Source organism: Chlamydotis macqueenii, chromosome 26, assembly GCF_036417535.1.
Source record: "Chlamydotis macqueenii isolate bChlMac1 chromosome 26, bChlMac1.mat, whole genome shotgun sequence".
NCBI lineage: Eukaryota > Metazoa > Chordata > Aves > Otidiformes > Otididae > Chlamydotis > Chlamydotis macqueenii.
The window spans coordinates 2,427,696-2,447,798 of NC_141581.1; the positions used below are offsets into that span (position 1 = coordinate 2,427,696).

Genomic DNA, 20,103 nt, shown 5'->3' on the forward strand with positions numbered 1-20,103 from the left:
AGAGGGTGACAGTGGGTGTGCAACGTGCACGGGGCGTGTCGTACACTGGGAACGCGCGGTGTGCACAGGGTGCGTTACGTGTCACACGTACGGGTCGCGTTGCCGGCAGAGAGGGTGTTGCAGAGCGGGTGTTCCCCTGCACGGGGGGGGACCGCAGGCGCTGCAGAGATGCCGCGGGCAGGGTGCACTGCGCACGCAAGGCGTTACGTGCTTGGTGCGTTGCACGGAGCGGGTGTTTGTGCACAGGGGCTGTTGCACGGGTGTTGCTGTGTGTGGTAGCGGACAGGGCGTGCTGCGCATACGGGGTGCGTTACAGGCGTGGGGTGCGTTAGACGGCTGTGAGCGCCCCGTGTCACCCTGTGCAGGGCTTTGCCAGGGTTTCGTCACCGCCGTGCTGGGGTCCCTGCGCTGCTGGGAGCTATTCGGCGCCCCACATCCCCGCATTTGGGAGCAGAGATGCACCTGCAGTGGTTGGCGCGCAGGGGAAAGGCTCTGGCTCTGCACCCCGTGCCACTCGTGCCCTCTTTGCCATCACCTCGCTCCCCGCAGCCCCGGGCTTTTCTTCTTAAAACTCGGGATAATCTGAAGTAACTGGATTAACCTCCCGTCCCGCGCCGCGGGCAGCTGGGCTGGAGACCTGCCATGGCCCGGGAGGTGACCGAGCCTCACCAGGCCACCAGCGAAGCCCTGGCACTCGCCACCCTCCGCCAGGTTTGCAGCGCGGGCCGGAGCATCCATGGTTGGGCATCTCCCGAAAGCCAGACCGGTTCTCCCGGTCATGGCACGTAAGTACTGCCCGTGGCCTCGGCGGGGCTTGAATCGTGCGGGAGAGGGCTCAGGCCTGGGGTTTGGCTCCGGTTCTCATTTACAGCAGTGTCACTCGTGTTTACTCTGCGGAGAAATAAATGAGACCGCAGACTTTCACATTCTCTGGGCAGGCTATATTTGTTGCCTGGGATTGATGGGTTTTCTCCCCTTGGCCCTTTTCCCAGAAAAAGCAAATCATAAACAGAAGGAGAATATTGGTGTCATGTCCTGGGCATTAACCAACACAAGCGAAAACGCTCCGCTTGCTGCCCCTCAATCACGACGGCATCCCAGCACCCCGATCCAGTTAAATGGAGAAAAAAAAGAAAAATCCCATGCACCTCCATCCCGGTGCGGTAGCAATGAGGAGGTGACCACAGCAGCCATGGGATGCTGCTGTCGGATTTTGGGGAGCGGGTCAGCATCCCCGGGGATGGGACAGCCCCATCCCACCGTGGGCTGGGAGACAGCTTGTCCTCCCTCCGCATCTCCCGACCTCTGCAAAGGGCCAGGCTGGTGGGTTTGGGTTGTTTTTTTTCTTGCTTTTCATCCAAATGTGGCTCTTGGCTGAGCGGAGCCAGGCTGTAGTGAAGCAATATAAACACCATCCTTCAGCAGGGCTGGCCACACAGCCGGAGTCCCCCGGAAAGCAGCCTGCACTCTGTAACACAGAGTTTTCTCCTTGCTCTTGGGAAAGGGAGGAGGCAGCCATGGGTGCCAGCGCGAAACTCGCCCGTGGGGCACTGCAGACGCTGCTGAACCTGCGAGAGCTGGCCAGCCCGGGGTGCAAAGCTGCTGAGACCAGACAAACTTGAGCCACGTTGCAGGCACCCAGAGCTCCCGTAACAGTCTCGCAAGGGAGAATTTGCACCACTGGGTTTGGGTGGGAATTCAAAAGATGGCCTGAAACAAGCCGCCGGGGGATGCGCAGTGGGAGCAGGACGGGGACAGCAGAGGGGCAGCATGAGCGGCACTGTGCTCGTGGCGGATCAGCGACTCACTCTTGACTTCAAAAAAAAAAAAAAGCACCTAAATCTAATAATAATAATAACGGCACTCTCAAGGGCTTGGGTGCTTTCCAGTTCTCACTACTATAAAACTAAAATTAGTTTTGTTGTAGAAGCCTGCAGTAAAAAAAAAAAAAAAAAAATAAAAAAGGCAGTAGAGCAATAAAGCAAGGTAAGGTGTTGCAGAAGCAGAGCAGGACCAGGCACCGTGGGAGGAGGCTTTGCAGCCGCGTTTCCCAGCATCACCTCTGCCTTTGTTCCCCGGAGCCCAGGGAGGCGGCTGGGAGATGTCGGAGCTGCTGCATTTCCCCAAGGGGCTGCTTGCACCCTGCTTTGGGCCATTTTTTTACAATACCTAGGGATTTGGGGTGCCGTGATTCGCAGGCACCCAGGGGCTGAGGGCTCTCCGGGCCCAAGGGGACTCTCCGCTCGCCAGGGCCTTGCTGCGAGGGGGCTCAGGCGCAGGTGGGGGTGCTCAGGCACCCCGGACCCACTCTCGTACCTTCCAGCTGCACCCATGCATGGCACACATCCAGCTTCCAAGCCCCCAAAAACTGGCATGCTGCAGAAAAAAAAACAAAACCAAACCAAAACCTGATGTGATGCATCTGTTACAAACCAACATGAATAGCTCCAATTAATCTTTTTTTCTCTTTTTTTTTTTTCCTTTCGCCCTGCCGGCAGCTGAGCACCGGGCTGTGCAGAGGTGTAGGGGAAGCGCCTGACATCTGCCGCTGCTGGCGTGGCAGACGAGCACGCTGCGCCTGCTTGGTATTTTCTTTTTTTTTTTTTTTTTTTGGGTGCAGCTGGGTTGCAGCTGGGATTTGCAAGCGCGAAACTCCCCGACCAGGTCTCGGGGTTAGCTGGAGCATCGCGGCCGTGGCTGAAGGACACCTTTTGTTTGCGTGTCTCCTTCCATGCGTCTCGGGGCCCGTCGTCGTGTGGAGCTCCTCCATCTCCACTGCACGAGCGTTGCTCGACCCCGTGCCGTCCTGCGCCGCCTCACTGCCGCCTGGGCATGGAAATGTGGTTCCAATAGAAAGGCTGATATTTGCCTAATGCTTTCCATCTCTGCAGCCCTCTCTGCTGTAATAGGAGCTGGAGCTGTCCGGAAGAATGTCTACAATGCAGAAAGGGCAAAAAAGGATGGAAAGTTCCCTACTCAAAGCTACAGCAAAATCTCATCTGGCTCCTTCCTCTCCATCCCGTGCGTTATTTAATGCTAATAATAATAAACAGCCTGCAACATCTGTCAGGGGGGTGTTTTTAGGATTTTTTTTTTTCTTTTTTTGCGGATTGCCTATCTGTTGCTGCAGCTTCACTGTGTGCAGCGGCATCGCTCCCCCGGAGATGCGGGTGTTTCACACTGTTCGAAAAAAATGAGGAGGTTTGGAAAGACGAGGAGATGTTTAAACCTATTCTGGTGGTTGTGACAGAGCAGAAATACGAGTGTTATGTTATCCCAGCTCTCCGACAATGAGTTATGGGATGTTTCATTGTGTTCTACTATACACATCTCTATACGTACGCGCCTGTGTTTGTGTAACGCCGGCCGGGGCAGGAGGCGGCCGAAGTGCCGCGGCTCCGGCTCTGGCGCAGGTCCAGCCGGCACTCGCATCGCTCGGGATCCCATTTGCTGACATGGTCCCACTCCCAATTTGGTATCTGTGAGGGGGAAATGGGGCTCACATCATTGTTTCCACTCGATGCAAGCACTGGCAAAGGGAGTGTTCCTTATTTAAACAGGTCCAGAAACTTGCTGGGAAGAAATCACTTTCCCAGTTTATCAAGACAAATTATTTTTCGGCGGTATTCAAAACCTCAGCCTTCTTCCCTTCGTAAATCGGGCTACCACATGTTTTTGTTCTTGGTTAAACAAGGCATAGCCTCAAACTTGAGGCCCAAGAGGAGGGAGGGGGAAAAAAAAAAAAGGAAAAAAAAAGAGGAGATTTGTTTCACCACCGCTGGCGGGAGCGCACGGTCCAGCCCGCAGCTCTGCTCGGCAGCATCCGGATAAACCCATTTCCCTTCCAGTATTGTCGGGTCTGACCGACCATCTGCAGAAGTTGATGCAATGCATCTATATTTTAGATACTCTATTTATTCGAAGTAACTTATATTATTTATTTAGATACCATAGTGTGCCATCTACATAATGCGTTCTTTCTCTCTCTCTCTTTTTTTAAAAAAAATTATTTATTGATCCAAATGGTGCCAAGTGCAGTTTACATTTATTACATTTTTACCATTTACTCTGAACATTGGGGGAAAAAAAATGCAGTATGATATTTTTTTTAAACGAACATAAACTCGGGTGTGATGCTGTTACATACTCACGACAAACTGAAAATAAAAGGAAGATTATATTGATTTCTCGCTGGTTATTGTGTTTCACTGCTGCCTCTGGGTAAGCGATGGTAGAGTGATGTTGTGTCCCCAGCACGTGGCTGGGGGTGGCCATGGCAATGGCAAATTTGGCTTTTCCCTTGGGAGAGCAGAGAGGGACCACGTGGCTTGCTGCAGGCTGAAGGATGGCAGGAGCTTGGCTTTATTTTCCGGTTTCCAGCAGACATCTCCATGCACACCTGCAATCAGCCCCATTTCTTTCCTTTTTCGTCTGCTGCAAAACCATATTTACGCAAACCAACAATTTGAGACGTTACCAAGGCTGGGTCGTTGCCTGTGTAGGTCTGGGCTGGTTTAGCCACAGAAATAATCATCTTTGCCCCCTTCTTGTAAAGATGCTTCCAGTTGGGTTGGCTCAAAGCTATGCCAGTTCTGGCAAAATCACATTAAAATAAAATTTTTAAAAGAAAGAAGAAAATGCAAGGTTTTGATAAGGTCAGCCAGAAAAAAAAAGTTTCGGTTGCTCATCTGGAAGCAGTGCTGAGGTTAGAAACATATTTTATAGGGAAAACATCTCGAAGGCAGCAGCAGGCATTGGCTGGGGTTGTGTTGCTCTTCTTATGGGGGTTAATATTTTGTTTTGGGGGAAATGTTGCAATTTGAAAGCCTGGCCAAGTTCAGGACGGAAACACGCACCAGTCCCACCCCAGTTCCTTCTCCCTGCTACTGGTTTCCAGTAGCTCTGCATGGGACAAAAGCCAGATGTGCCCTGCCATTTAAGCCCCATTTTGGGACACATGAACCCCATTTAACAGAGGTTGACCCCTTTAATCTTTCATTGCCCCCGTTTAACATCTGCTACCCCCCATTTAACACAAGTGATCCCCCAATTAACACACATTACCCCCAATTAAGACACATTTCAGCATTTAATGGTGCAGAGCATCAGGGTCCCTGATGCAGGGAAACTACTTCCTAGTCCAGTCTGTCCAGAAAAATACGATTTATTTTTTTTTCATTGAAAAATAGTCTGAAACTATCTAGAGCCTGTGGTGAGAGCGGGTCCAAGTTCCTGTGATTGTTTGGAAAACACTCCATCTCCAGCAAAGACAGCGCGTTGCCCCGCTGCTTTGCTGGGCTTGGCACTGAGCAGCAATGAACAACTTGGGGGAAAGGAAAAAAAAAAAAAAAAGGAAAGAGAAGCTAAAATGCTTTTGAACCAGAAAGGTTTATAGTGGTTTTTTGGGAATGGAAAAAAAGGTCTGTTTATATTCCCTCCTCATGCCACCCAGAGGCCTGACAGCCGTGGACGGCTCGTGGCCGAGTCAAACATTCACGTTCGAAGCTCCACTTTGTAAATATTTTATGAAGCATCTTTTGAGACTCATAAATCTTTGCGTGTGCGCATGTATGCATGCATGTGTATACGTGTGCACGCACTCCAGAAACTAAGAAAAGCTGCAATCCTGCTGCCAGCCTGTCCAAAAAAAATAAAAAAAAAATAAAAAAAGAACAAACTGAAGTTTTAATGACCAAATTGGAGAGGGCTGCTTGGAAAATCTGACTCCTCCAAGAGTGCCAAAAAAAAAAAAAAAAAAATAGAAAGAAAACAACATTTGCAGGCAACAGCGTGAATTCAGGATGTAGTGCTGGGATGGGCTTGGGTGATTTTTGGGTGCAATTTCTTGAGGATGAGGTGCGTGTTGCCAACTTTCATAGTCTAAGTGGGAGATTGTCACTGGCTGGTGTTCACTTTAAAGCCCCAGCTTAAAACACCCCAGCTCTCAAATGACGCTCTGTATTCGTCTGTTCATTTTTAAATGGAAAAAAAAAAAGTAACAGGCGGGAAATGGGATGCTGAGAGTGCTCAACCCCACCACTCAGTTTGAGCTTCTCAAAAGTACCTCCCAGTAAGAAAAACCGTGGGAAAATAAACCCAGCCCCACTTCAAACTGGAAAACATGAATTAAAAGTGAAGACAAGAGTGCAGAGTTTGCAAGACTCAAAAACAAAAACCTCAAACCCATATAGATTGTGATTTCTTCCCCAATATCTCTGTATGAAGCCCAGGAATATCCGTCGTTCCAGCTGCTGCTGGGGATTTGCCACAAGGCAGGGAGGGAGCTCAGTGGTGCTGGACAACCGTGGAGAAAAGAGAGTCTTGACAGTTCCACGTTCTCCCTCCCAGCCTCGCTGGACAAGCCGAGGAGCAAGTTTCCAGAGCACGGCGGGTATCTGCCCGTAGGTTCAGGAAAGCTGGAAATAATTGAATTTATAGGGGTGGTTCAAGCACCTTCACACACCCAGAAGGACAAACCCAGGATGCTGAAGCTGCAAAGCTCTGCTGAGCCGGACTTGGTGAGGATTTCTGTTTCTCCCAAGGTCTGCCTCTCTGCTTGCCTCCCTGGTGTCTCTGCAGAGCAGAAGTCAGACACTGCTCCAAAAACTTCATTTTCAACATTATTATCCCCTGGTTTCCCATGAGGAGCAGCCTCTTTCTCTCCTCTTGGGGAAACACCCATGTAAAGCTCTCCCCTTCTCTGCTTTTTGCATCATCTCTACCCAAAAGTGTCAGCTGGGAACACTTCAGCCTGCCTCCTCTCACCTTTGGGTAAAAAGATGGGAGGTTTGGGGGTAAATGGGGTGTTTTCACATCTTCTCTGCAAGGGACTGAAGCAGCCCCTCACGCTAGTATCTCCCAACCGAGTGTGGAGGGGGAAACCCACTTTGGCAGCAAAACCCAGCGCCGGTGTTTTGGGAAAAGCCAGACTGCGACATCTCAGCACGGTCTCCCAGCCCCGGGCCCCCGCGATGCAGCCATCCAGATGTTTCCCTTGCTGAAGTTCCCCCTCACAGAGTTTCCCAAATGCGGTGTCAGCTTTCCCATCCCCTAACGAAATCAGCCTGTGCGCAGATCCACGTCGCCCACAGGCATGCCACAGCCATCCCTGCCCCAGGCCATGGCAGCACCCAGCTGCCGCTCAGAGGAGGGGACGGTTTAATGTGGAGTTTTGTCCTGCCAACCCTATGTCCCCTCCTCAAGGACCACGGCTTAAGCCTGGCTGGGTTCAAACTCCTAACACGTCATGCTCTGCCCAGCCCTGAGTGTTTCAGTGAACTAAAATTCATATTTTGGTTGCCCTCCTGAAGGCTGCAGCACAATTTAGGGGATGAGGGTGAGGTCAACATTCATAAATCTGCCCCCTGCTTATTTATTTTGCCTTTGCTGCTGCAGCCTCGAAGGCTGGCCTGCCTCAGGGTCAGCAAAACCCCTTCGGCTCTCCCGGAGGCTCACCCAAGTCCCCAAACAGCCCTTGGACCCAGGGGAGGAACAAGGCTGACCAGCCTTGCTGGCCTTCACCTTCCAAAATAACCCAGTGCAAAAGGAGAGAGCTGATCCCCCTGGCGCTGCCATTCCCTGGTTAAAAGAGTCCAACGCCCTACAGGACTCAGCTCTTGTTAACAGGTGTTGAATGACTCCAGGTCTCGGAAGCAAAGGGAATTGGGCTGGGGAGGCTGGCAAGAGAAAGCTGAGGATTTCTTGCAGCTGTTTTGCTGAGTAGGTGCTCCTAAAATGCTCCTCAGCCACAGCTGGACAGGTTGCAGCAGCAGGGATGGATAAATTAAACTGTATTCTGGAGCCCCCAACATCAGAAGGACGTAGACCAGTTGGAGAGGGTCCAGAGGAGCCCACGCAGATGCTGAGAGGGCTGGAGCAGCTCTGCTGTGAGGCCAGGCTGAGAGAGCTGGGGCTGTTCAGCCTGGAGAAGAGGAGGCTCCGGGGAGACCTGAGAGCGGCTCCCAGTGCCCAAAGGGGGCTGCAGGAAAGGTGGGGAGAGACTCTTCAGCAGGGCCTGGTGTGACAGGACGAGGGGTGATGGTTTCAAAATAGAGGGAGGCAGATTCAGACTGGATATAAGGAAGAAGTATTTTACACTGCGGGTGGTGGAGCACTGTCCCAGGTTGCCCAGAGAGGCAGTGGATGCCCCATCCCTGGAAACATTCAAGGCCAGGTTGGCCGGGGCTCTGAGCAACCTGATCTGGTTGGAGATGTCCCTGCTCCTGGCAGGGGGGTTGGACTGGATGGGCTTTAAAGGTCCCTTCCAACCCAAACCATTCTATGATTCTATGATTCTATAATTATGTTTGATTTTCCCCATAGTTGGAAGAGGGGTTTCCCACAGGGTAAATACCCCACATTTGGGTGAATTGGCCCTCTCGGCATGCAAGGTGTCTACTAAACACATGTCAAGCCCTGTTCTCCGTGGTCCCGCCTGCCAAGGGGCCCAAGGCCCTCTCAGGTGCTCTCCTGCCATTCCACATCCCCCTCCAGCCACGTCCCAGCGCCCTGCACCACAGCACACAGCTGCCTCGACGCCGGCGCTGCTCTAAGGTGTGTGTCGCCTGCCATCGGCCGTGGAAATTGCTCAGCTTTGCAGAAACACTCCTTCTGCTTGAGAGAAAGCCCTCCCTAGCCTGGGGCATTGCTTTGGTGTTTCCTTCCACTGAAAAATTACCCTGAGTTTCAATCTGGCTCTTCCCTGCCTCTCAGCACGATTTACATGTTTCAGGTTGACCTCAACTGAAAATTTCCAAATTTTAATTTTTTTTATGCTCCCCTGACAAACCCCTAGCATTTGTTTCGAGTCCAGCCCCTCCCCTTCCCCTCTTCCCTGCAGCTGGCTCCTTCCCAGCCCTACAGCAGCGGGACTTTCCCGATCCAGCCTCTTCCCAGCACAATGGTGCAAAAACATCGGTGTTTCCTTGTTCCCAAGGTGCATGTGGCATTCCCAGAAAATGCCACCAGTGCCAGCTCTGAAGGGGTCCATCTGCTTGGAAAGGTGTCTCAGCCTCATGTTGGGCAGGCTTTGACCATGCTTCGTGCCTTCCTTCTACGGGCTTTGGAGAGGCTTCTGTTTCCCCAGTTTTTGCAACTTGAGGATGTCCTAGACTAATGCGTGGGGGAATGTTTTCCCATTGAAAGGCTCTTGGTGAAGTTTTCTTCTGGGAATTTGTCCTGTTGCTCTTCGAACTGGTGCAAATTTGTAATTTCAGCTGCTCACGGTGCAACATTGCCTCCTTGCCCTGGGCTGCTCTGCAGACCAACCTGGGTAAGGGCTGAAAGCACCATGCTTCATACCGCTGGCCTGGGTGGGTTCCCCAAACCTCTGCTGCTGCCTAACGTTTCCCACTGGATAGAAGCACTGCAGGAGACCTGAAATGCAGCTGGAAAGAAGTTCAACCTGCAGCCACTCACAGTCTGTGCAGAAGGGAGGGATGTAGAGCAGCTCTGGTTCGACCTGGCCAAATCTCCTTCCTTGCTTGGCTGTGGCAGCAGTGTTGCTCCTGGATGAGAAAAGGTTCAGTCATTTCAGGAGTCACTTTGCTCTTCCTTTTGATATCAAATCTAGTGCCTTCCTTCGAACCAAGAGGTTTGCTTTCTTGCCTTTAAAATTGCAATGAGGTTGAAGTTAAGACCATGAGGTACATGGATGTCACTGTACATGTGTGTACATTATACAGACTCTAGGACTCAAAAAGGCATGCAGAAGAGCCAAACTCATCAAACCTCTTTAATGACATTGCTGCATTGTGATTTGACACTCAGTCTGCTTTGATAACCTGCTGTTGATAATACTTGCTTGGTGCTAGTGTGTTTACTAAAGAGAATTTCAGAGAGCCCAGAGCATGTTTCCTTCCAGAGGGCCATGGGCAGTCTTGAGCCCAACTTAAGCGACAACAAACTCCCTCCCCCATGCCAGACCAGGGTTATACAAAACCAGCTCTTGAGGGGAGATGGATTGGAGCTCCTGTTCATGGGCATTTGCTTCCCCAGTGCGAGCCTGCAGGTCGCTCAAAGGAACGAGATGCAAGCTGAAGATGCAAGCCTGTTTATTAAGATATCTATTTAATGCACAAGGTGATCTCAAACATCATCACCAAGCCTCCAGTGGGACCAAAACTGGCCTTCCTGCCCACGCACAGCCACTCACTCTGCACCCAACAAATCCCACCTTGTCTACTTGGAACCGTGATCACCAAGGGAGCTGAGTATCTGCAGTCGCTCACTGCTGCAAGAGGCATCTAAATCCCCTGGAGACAGTGGTCCTGCCCCAAAACACCCCAGGAACATCCCTTCCCCACACTACGTCTCTTCAAAACAGGCTAAAGAAAACCACTTCAGGTGAACAGAACGCATTGTTCATGGCGCTTTACACTGTGGTTTCCTTCTGGGAAAGCTTTTCATGAAATTGGTTAAAGCAAAGAGCAAGGTCCTCTTGACTGCATGCAGCATTTTGCATTTGCTGAAAAAGCAATGGAAAAGCCAATGATCAGAGCTGAGGTCTTCCCAACAGAAGTCTCGAGATGGAAGGATTTAGCCCAGGGACAGGCGTCGTCTTCCAACTCTAGCAGGAGCAGTGAAATGAGTGAATGCCCATCCCAGCTCCCCACTGCTGAGCTGGCTCTAAAGATGCGAAGAGCACCAGGGTTGGTTCATGCGTCGGAGAGGCTGCACGCTAAAGGAGGAGAGATGTGTGCACCTGCAGACAGACAAGGCAGAGGCAGAAGTATGGACAAATATTTGGCAATAAACATTGATGCCTCACAAATTTATCGGTCATCTTTGAAGGGGCCAGCAAGCACATGGCTAAGGAAGACATGGCACATTTGTCTACCTGAATTTCCAAAGGGGTTTGCTGAGGTCCAGCAAGGGCTCTTCAGGAAAGCCAGCAGCCTCAGGAAGGTCCCATCTAGACAGGTACTGTTAGGAGGACAGGAAGATGATGGGAGGGATAAAGGTTCAGATTTCGGAGGGAAGGATTTGTTCTTAGGCTTGTGCTGATCAATGTACTCAATCAAACTGCAAAGCAGAGAGAAAACGAAGATGGCAAAGGTGGCTAAGGAAAATAAGGGACTCGCAATGCGTAAAGGCAAGGTCTTGCTCATGGTCCTTCTGCTACAGAACGGCTGTGGGAGGAAATGCGGAGGGAATTATTTGGCAATGTTTGCTAAATGCTGCTGATGGAGAAAACAATTGCATCTCTGTACACACTGCTGGCCTCTGAGCTGATTTTCCTCATGGAAACACCCCGGGGTCAGGACAGACCTTTGAAAACCTCTGTTCGGGGATCAGTAGCAGTCAGGAAAACAAACTGAATGTCCAGAGGTACGGGCAGGGAGCCTGGGAGGGCACAGCTGCGCCTGCCGACTCCACACAACGGGGCTCTCCAACCTGAAAAGGAAACAACTTCCAGTGACACAACCTGAACGGCAGCACGAAGCTCCACAAAGGCCAGTTATTCAGTTTTTTAACCATGTGGCCTAGAGGCATCAGCCGATGCTGGAAGTTGCGATGTCCAAGGCAGATATGAAGGGGTGGCTCATCACATGCTGGTCCTGAGCGCCTCCTCGCCACATGGTGCTGCAAACACTACAACTTATGGTTTGTTTGGGGCGTCCTGGGCAGGCCACACCTTACCTGCACCAGCCTGCTGCTGTCAGACCCTTCCTCAAACCCACACCATCTCGCTAACCTGTCCAAAAAACAGCATTGTAAAGTAAAGTGAGTAGTTTTCTGCCCATTTAGCATCCCGATGCAGCACCCCAAAGGCGGTCGGGGGAGCCCAAGGCAGAGCACAGGCCGGCCTGGGGCTGCGGGGCCGAGAGGGAGCAGCGTGGCCAGGTCCTCCTGCGGCAGCAGGCAGCCTTGTGGCATCGCCGCCCCTTCAAGCCGCAGCTTTGCAGAGTACAAAGTCCTTGAAACAGGCGTACGATAGGTATTGCTGTTTCACCTTCTCCGCTTGGCCCCTTGCTTCGGCTCTCCAGCCTGTGGAGCTGATCCAGGATTGTCTGCAGAAACTGGAAGTGAACTTCTCCAAAGACCAAGCTGCAGCCAGCATAACAAGGTGTTCAGGTAACTAATAGCTCAGCGGAAAAAAACAGTGTACTACTCTATCTGACAGCCTATTCTCCAGTAACGCAAAGACATACAAACACCTAATTGCTTCCTTGTCCTTATTCGCTTCAAAGCTCCTCTTGTCCCTCCATTTCCATCAAGTCCACTCACCCCATGAAATGGCAACCCACCAGCAAGGACAAAGAGACTGTAGCGCAGCAGAGAGCTGAGCAAACAGCAGTTACACGAACCACTCGGAGAGATCGGGCACAACCCGGTACCTGGCCTCTGTCGTCTGCAAGAAGTGACAAGCTCTGCAGACGTGCAGGGCCCAGCTGGCCCCCACCACGGGTTTCAGCCACTTGCGCCACTGGAAGTAGCGCTGGTATCTCTCGAAGTCCTCGCTCAGCTCCCATAGGTACTGCGCCAGGTCCTCAGCGCTGGTGAAGTCGTCGACATGGATGAAGGAGTCAGGGGGCAAGAAGTGCTCATAGTTTTCTCGAGGAGGCCCCAGCACGACAGGGACAGTGCCAGAGGACAAGGCGTTCCTCCAGAGTTTCTCGGTGATGTAGTCTTCATGCCGCGAGTTCTCGAAAGCCAGGTAGAAGTTGTACTGGGACACAGTGGGAAGGAGCTTGTCCCAGGGCAGGGGCAAGTGATGTCGCCCATAGACGTCCACAGTGATGTATTTCTTCAGCTCCTGGTAGTACCTTACCCGGTGGGAGCCTGCTCTCCAGTTGCTGACTACCCAGGCCACCAGCTTGGTCTTGGCCGGGATGCTGAGAGGCTGGGGCTGGCCAAGGAGCTGTAGCTCCCCGTAAGGGGTGAAGATGTCCGAGTCTCTCCGGTAAGACATAGTCAGGTTAAAGAGGTTGTCCATGGCACCTAAGTTTGGAGAGTGACTTGGGGACTCCAGATTGAACCAGATCCAGCGCTGGGACGGGAGTCTGGGAAGCTGGGCCAGCCCCTCTATGTCCCTGTACACATCCCTGTGATGCATAATGACAGCATCAGCCTTTTGGGACCAGCTGCGGTTGACGGTGAAATGGCAGTTTGGGGTGCTGTAGAACTCCGAGCAGTTTATGAATTTAAAGTGGTGCCCAAAGGGCCACTTCCACAGCAGGATAGTCAGCCTGCGTTCACCCTGTGGTGGGGCGCTGGTGTTTCCGGCATGGGCTATTGGTGCAGAGGGACTGGAATTGTAATGCTCTGGCTCAGAAGCCCTGAACCGATGAAGCGAAACAAAGAGACAGGAGCTGAAGATGAAGCTGAAGAGCAGGAAGGTGAGGAGTTTCTTGCAGGAGATCTTCTTCCCTTCCATGAGCTCCACCAATGGCTCTGCAAACACCACAGACAGGACAAGGAGTGACGGGTGCACAGTGACCCCAGCAGCGAGGTGGCTCTGGGTACAGCATTTGGCAGGGAGCTATGCCCAGGGCCTCAGGGGACAGCATGAAGACCTGAGGCACGTTTACCGCCAGCCGCCTCTTTGCAGAAATAAAGGTCCCTAGAGCGCCATGCACAAGGCACTGACACACACACTCACCCACAGGCCGCAGCCACCCTCCCACAGACCCCAGCCTTTCCTCCATCGCCACCCGCCGCCTTTCCTTGTCAGCTCTTCTTCCCTGGCTCACTTCCCAGAAGAGCCACGAGCTGCCCATTGCGGGTTCCTCAGGACTGCTCCGTCGCGGGGAGCCCTGTGACCTCGGGGCCCTGCGACGGGGCAGGAGCACCACAGGCACCACGACAGACACGTGAGGGAGTGACAAGTGTCCCGCCACCAGCTCCCGCCAGAAATCCCATCCCCCCACTAGCCTTAGGACTCGGAAGTCGCCCCCCTTTTCTGGTCATGTGCTCTGCTGTGATGGGCTGGCAGGACCGGCCACCCCTTCCGCCCAAAGGCCTTTCCTCTACCTCCATGGGGCTGCCATTTTGTTTTGGCCGCCATTTTAGGACAGGGAGCCACCATGCTATGGCGGGGAGCTTCCCGCTTTTTTAAACATCATAGTGCTCTGTGATTGGCTGACAGCCATTTCTGATGTCATTGCCATGTGCTCTCAGGCAGCCCTGCGATTGGCTGGCAGGACCAGCTAGCCGTGAGGCCTGAAGCACATCAGAGCAGGGCCCCCATGTCCTCCCCCGTGGGAGGCCGCCGCATTTGACAGTGTCATAGCCCACATCTTCTCAGGCAGCCCTGTGATTGGCTGGCCCCTTCCTTTGGACCAGGAAATAGCGCTGTGATTGGCTGCCTCCTTTGGCCTGAGAAGTGCTCGTATTTTAAAATATATGTGTAATTTGTACTTCTATACAGTATATAGAAGTATACATAAAGAAGGGCACAAAGATCTATAATTATTTGTTTACTGATTTAGATACAGAGACACTGGTTTATATATTCTTCTATGTATGTATAGCTGTGTACATATCTTTATATATATATTTTTTTATATATGCTACAGAGATTAAAAACATAGAGCCATAAAAACGTAGATATAAATTGGCCAGTTTACCATGTCTGGGGTGGGCAGAAACTTCACGAGGACAGAGAGCCACCACAAGGCCGAGGGGCATGGAGAAGTCGGAACGTAGCCAGGAGTGACAGACTTCCCCAGGGAAGCCACCAAAGGCCCCAGCACAAATCTTGTCAGGTGCAAAGAGGAGCCTCCAGGTCCGAGCTCAGCTCAGCAGAATGACAGGAGCACGGGGCAGACTTTGGGACTTGCATGGGGCTGCGTGACACGGGCAACGCTGCCTGCAGACGTGGGAAACCGGAGCAAAATGCCAGCTTCAGCAGAGCATGTGTGGGGGCACAATAAGGAACAGAGCTGAAGGGCGTCCCCAAAACGATGACATGAACCAGAAGGATGGGTCAATGGACCCATGAACCACAAACTGGATTTTGAGGTCAGTGTCATGCAGAGACAACGGATAGGGGCCCGTGTGGCTGTCAGGGCTCTGACCTGTAAACATTCTGGTGTGCAGGCTGCTGCCATGTGTCTGCTTGTCTGTTAGAATGACAGAATGGTTTGGGTGGGAAGGGACCTGTAAAGCCCATCCAGTCCAAGCCCCTGCAAGGAGCAGGGACATCTCCAACCAGATCAGGTTGCTCAGAGCCTCATCCAACCTGGCCTGGAACGTTTCCAGGGATGGGGCATCCACCACCTCTCTGGGCAACCTGGGACAGTGCTCCACCACCCGCAGTGTAAAAACTTTTTTCCTAATATCTGATCTGAATGTACCTCCCTCCATTTTGAAACCATCACCCCTCGTCCTGTCACACCAGGCCCTGCTGAAGAGTCTCTCCCCATCTTTCCTGCAGCCCCCTTTAGGCACTGGGAGCCGCTCTCAGGTCTCCCCGGAGCCTCCTCTTCTCCAGGCTGAGCAGCCCCAGCTCTCTCAGCCTGGCCTCACAGCAGAGCTGCTCCAGTCCTCTCATCTTTGTGGCCTCCTCTGGACCCTCTCCAACTGGTCCACGTCCTTCTGATGTCGGGGGCTTTTGGTTGATGACTTCATGGAATATTTTGAAACAGCTTATCTGTGCTAATTAATGGCCTTATTTGTGTGTTTTACTTCAGTGTTCTGTGAACAGTAGCCACAGCCTTCTCAGTACAGCCTGTATGCCATGAACCCCCCAGCTTCTGACAGTCTCCATCACAGCACCACCATCACCTGCATCCTGCTGGCTGCTCCTCTGTACCAGATAATGGTCACCGTCCCTCAGGTCTGCAACACCCCATTGCTTTCACTGATCCACTTGCTGTGGTCTCCAAGAGCACGGGGCTGCTGTCTGCGTCCCACAGCCTGCATCGTGCTGCTTTTGCAGTAATCAGGACTATCTACCAGGACAGGCTTGGTCTCTGCCTCTTATTAGCAACACTGACCTAAGGACAAGGAAACGCATGTAGCACCAACCTGCGTTCCACCGTGGTCTTACAGGCAGCTGTAAGATCCTCCACAACAACAGGATTTCCAGCAGAAGCTGGTGGGTGTGGTGCTTGTCACTTATCTTGTGTATCAGTGGTACCTGTACTACCGACAGCCACAACAAGAAAATAGAGAGGGAAGCAATGAAAGAAATCGCAAAACCCTACCATGAGAGGTGAAAAGAGATGTCTGCAGACCCACTCCTTTCTCTACCCGGTGCCTCTCTCTCGCAGCCCAAGTCAGGTTCCTCCTCCAATAACTAACAAAAAAAAGAAAGGGCTTCTGCAGCTCACCTCCAGTCTTGGTCCTGGTGAGAAAGCACGCTGTGAAGGTGAGCACTGGAGTGGATGACACAACCAGGAAAAGAGGAGAAGAAAGGAGAGCGCAGACACAGGGAGGGATCAGCGGCGTGTTCCAGGTGTTCCTCTGCGTCTTGAGCTGTGCGTGCCAGTCGCTACCACCAGAAACATGTCACCCAAAAATAAAAGTTGTAATAAAGCCAGGACGGATTCCTCTTTGACAAATTGAGGAAATAAAGCAGCCCAGACATTGCTCGTGGTTAAAGCGTACCTTACCATTGAAAACATCACTGCACATGCACTGGTTTGCTTCTTCTGCTGGTCTCAACCCACAGGATTTGCTTGCTATATGCTTTCTTCTCCACCTTGAGTCACAGGAGGGCAGTTCTGTTTGGGAAGGATGGGCAAAGCTGGCATGGAGCCGAGGCGCACGCATCAGGTCTGCAAGTCCCCCAGTCGGCTAACAGGCTTTGTGGCATGGCTGTCTCCCTCCCCACGCCAGGCCACATCTCCTTGTCACCCTTCCAGGATCTCAAGCTAAAGAGCGTCTTGGAACTGGTGACTTCAGTGATCACTGTGAGCTTCAGAGTAGACAAGAGCTTGAGCAAGACCATCTGGGGGATCCCTCCTGTGTCCAGCACCACAGACCATGCTTTGGAGCGTCTCCAGCCCAGGTAAACAGGCATTGTGCATCACGGTCTGTGGTCATGGTTTGTTTGCCACAGCCAGAGTGAATTGATGTTGCATTGAGCTTGGCTGCACTTGGCTGGGATAGAAAAAAGCCATTATGTGTTATTATCAGGCTTAAATACACCCGGCTGTAAATATGGATTGTTGGTCTGGAATTAACAGAAGACATTTTAAGGCAGGTTTGGAGTGTTTTGGGTGGGCAAGATGATTGTAAATGGGCAATATGGGGTGGAAGATTTTACATTTTCAGGCTTTCTCCCAGCAAGTGTGTGTTTCCCAGGACAGAGCTGGCGGTCACCTGAAGTCTATCCAGGTGCCTCCTGCACACTTGGGAGCACTCCAGCACAGCTGAGAGCAAAAAATACACCATGGCTTGAGGGACAGGGGCCAGAACTCATGGTTTGCTCACTCCAGGGTGACCCAGGCAGCTCCTCACCTGCGCCTGAGAAGGTACCAGCCTTTCAACTGCTCCGGCTAGAAATGCCACACTTGAGAAACTGTGACTTCTTGCCCTTTCCCCATGGCACAGGCTACACCTATACTACTAACTTGAACAATATGAGGGCGCAGGCTCTGTATTTAATTCATCTAGAGGCTGAAATCTGGAATGGTCCACGGCCCAGCTTTGGCATGATCCAGCTAGCGCTATGCCAGATGTGACCCAGGTGCAACTTGGGAGTTACCAGGACAAGCGACCATTCCCTACAGGGAACCTGTGGCCACTCCTTGGTAGAAAAAGGATTTCTCTAACATGAACATGGCCCTGCCAGGCTGGTTAGCCTCAGGAGAACAGACTTGTCCTCCAACGGTAGATGCAGTCATGAAGTTCAGACACCAGCCAGCTTTCTTGCTGAGGGGCCGTGAGCTCTGCAGCCAGCAGCATGAATGAAGACCATGAGTGCCCAGATGTTCCCAGATGCAATTTTACTCAAGCCTGTAGAAGAGAAAGAAGATTTGAGTTTTCCAGCACTATGGGAAGCCCGAGTTGAAGGATGCTGTAACACCAGTGAAGAGCCTTCAGGCAGGTGGAAAATTCAAGACTTTGTACCCCTGAAAGCCAGGACTATATGGAACTTAAGCTCAACAGGGGTAACTAGTGTAAATTAAACATATGAGCAAGTGTGGAGAATCCATGGAAAACAGTCACAGAGCTGTGCATTGAGATTTGTTACGAGTGGCATACGTGACATGAGGTGACAGATCACTTAGTCCAGAAGGTGATGTGAGATGTGGCATGGACAGAACAAATGGGACATTCAGGTAATGGATTTGGCAGGACCAAACACAGTTGACGTGAAAACTTACTGTTATATGATGAATAGTCTCAGTAATTGCTACATCTGAAAACAAATAGTGTTGTACTTTGGAGAAGCGTCCTGGTTACTGCCCTTGCTGACCCAGCAAGTGACGGCGGAGTTTCAGATGCTGAGGTCCCACCCAGGTGAGCACAGGAAAATGCAAGGGCTGGACTCCCTGAGCCCACGGGGCAAATGTTGCTCCTCCAGGGATGCTAGCAGGTCAACAGCTGAGACCATTTGCCTGCAAAGGGGTCGCCAAGTGCAGGTAGTCCACCACGGATAATCCACAGTGGTGGATTTGCAAACACACTGGATTCATCTGCACTACTAAACAAATGGGCCAGAAACTAGTTTCTGTCCCTGAGGCCAAGTGACCCGGCTTTACTCCCATCCCCACCGCTTCTCAGTCAACTGCAGCTGCATCCAGGCTTTTTGCTGGGAATGGTCCCTGCCCTGGGCTGTTCTCGGGCCACAGCTAGATGCTCTTTGGAGAGCACTCTTTGGCATGGGCTAAAACTGTGCCAAGGTGTGTGCGGTACAGGTGATAACACGACAGTATAGACCTGTGCCCTGGCTCCGTTTAGTTTCCCGTTGCATATGTAGCATGTGAGGAAAAGCCATAGCCCAGGGCTACAGCTGAGGGGAGAGTTCTTGGAAGCATTTATCTGATCAGACACCTTGTCCCAAGAAGAGACACGAGTCTCCAAGAGGACAGGGCACATCTCTCACAGCCCCATCAGCAATATATCTCTGCTAGTAGTGAGGCTTTTAATGATTGCATTAAAATTAACTGGTAAAAGCTCTCTATATACCTCCAATTCCTTTGAAAATTTTCTGCAGCATCTACAAGGGAACAACACTGCACTTCCCTTTGGGCAGACTGCAAAGAGTAGGAGCAGGGCAAAGCAGTAGGAGGAATGCAGAATTCCTTTGCAAAGACTCACCAGGGAGCTCTGGCTGGAGCACTCACAGTTTCGGTCTCCAGCTGGTCCCTGCTCATCTCCAGGCACGCATCTCGTAGCTTCCAGGAACAAAGATGTTTTGGGAGATGCTCATCAATAGGCAAATACCAGCATGGATCCAGTGGTCGTCACAAACACTCAGCTTCAGGATGGGATGGGTAGGTCACGTCCAAACACGATGACTGTTGATGCTCCCCTCCATCACCGTCAGTCTTTTTGCCTGCACAGACATAAAATAAGTGTCAATAGGTACTCTCACCCTGCCAAATTTCTCACATGGGTTTCCAGCATGAGGAAGGAGGATCTGGGAGGTGGGAGGGGCCCAACCCCCAAATGTACAACAGGTCCTAAGATGCTATGTTGTTTGTGCTTCACCATATAACCACATGCCCTGGTTGCCATCCAGCAATGGGTTTCTGATCTTCTAGGTTAGACCCACCTCATGGCACAGCCCAGCAACAGCAGAGCAGAGACATGCAGCCACCAAGAACACATTTAGCAGTGCCTGATCCAGAGCCCTTTAATGTCTGCAGGGAGACCAGGACGGGAGCGTGGGGTTGGCAGCCAGCCCCGAACACCAGCACTCCCCCACGCCCTGCATCTCCTTAGCCATCTGCCTCCCTGGGCAGGCCAAACCTCATCACCACTGTCTCTCCCCAGGCTACCCCATGATTTTGCTCTGTCTTATATCACCAGTCCTGTGCATTTGCTGGGACCACAGCTCCTCCCAGAGGGCCACACCACCCTTTGGCATGGGTCCGACTCCATGGGGGAGCCCAGGGCAGGCAGCCCCACTCGTGCTCCCCACAGGCTCCAACCTCCAGGAGAGCAGCAGGGAGTGGTGCAGGAAGGTTTTGAACTGTTTCTATT

At 51.9% G+C, this 20,103-nt stretch overlaps 1 protein-coding gene across 1 annotated transcript; it reads right to left on the bottom strand.

The window, feature by feature from the left end:
• Positions 1-12,298: 12,298 nt before the first annotated feature.
• LOC104476986 (4-galactosyl-N-acetylglucosaminide 3-alpha-L-fucosyltransferase FUT6-like) lies at positions 12,299-13,381 on the bottom strand. The gene has a single exon (XM_010116955.2). It carries the CDS (start codon positions 13,376-13,378, stop codon positions 12,299-12,301), a length of 1,080 nt encoding a protein of 359 aa, XP_010115257.2. The 5' UTR covers positions 13,379-13,381.
• Positions 13,382-20,103: the final 6,722 nt, after the last annotated feature.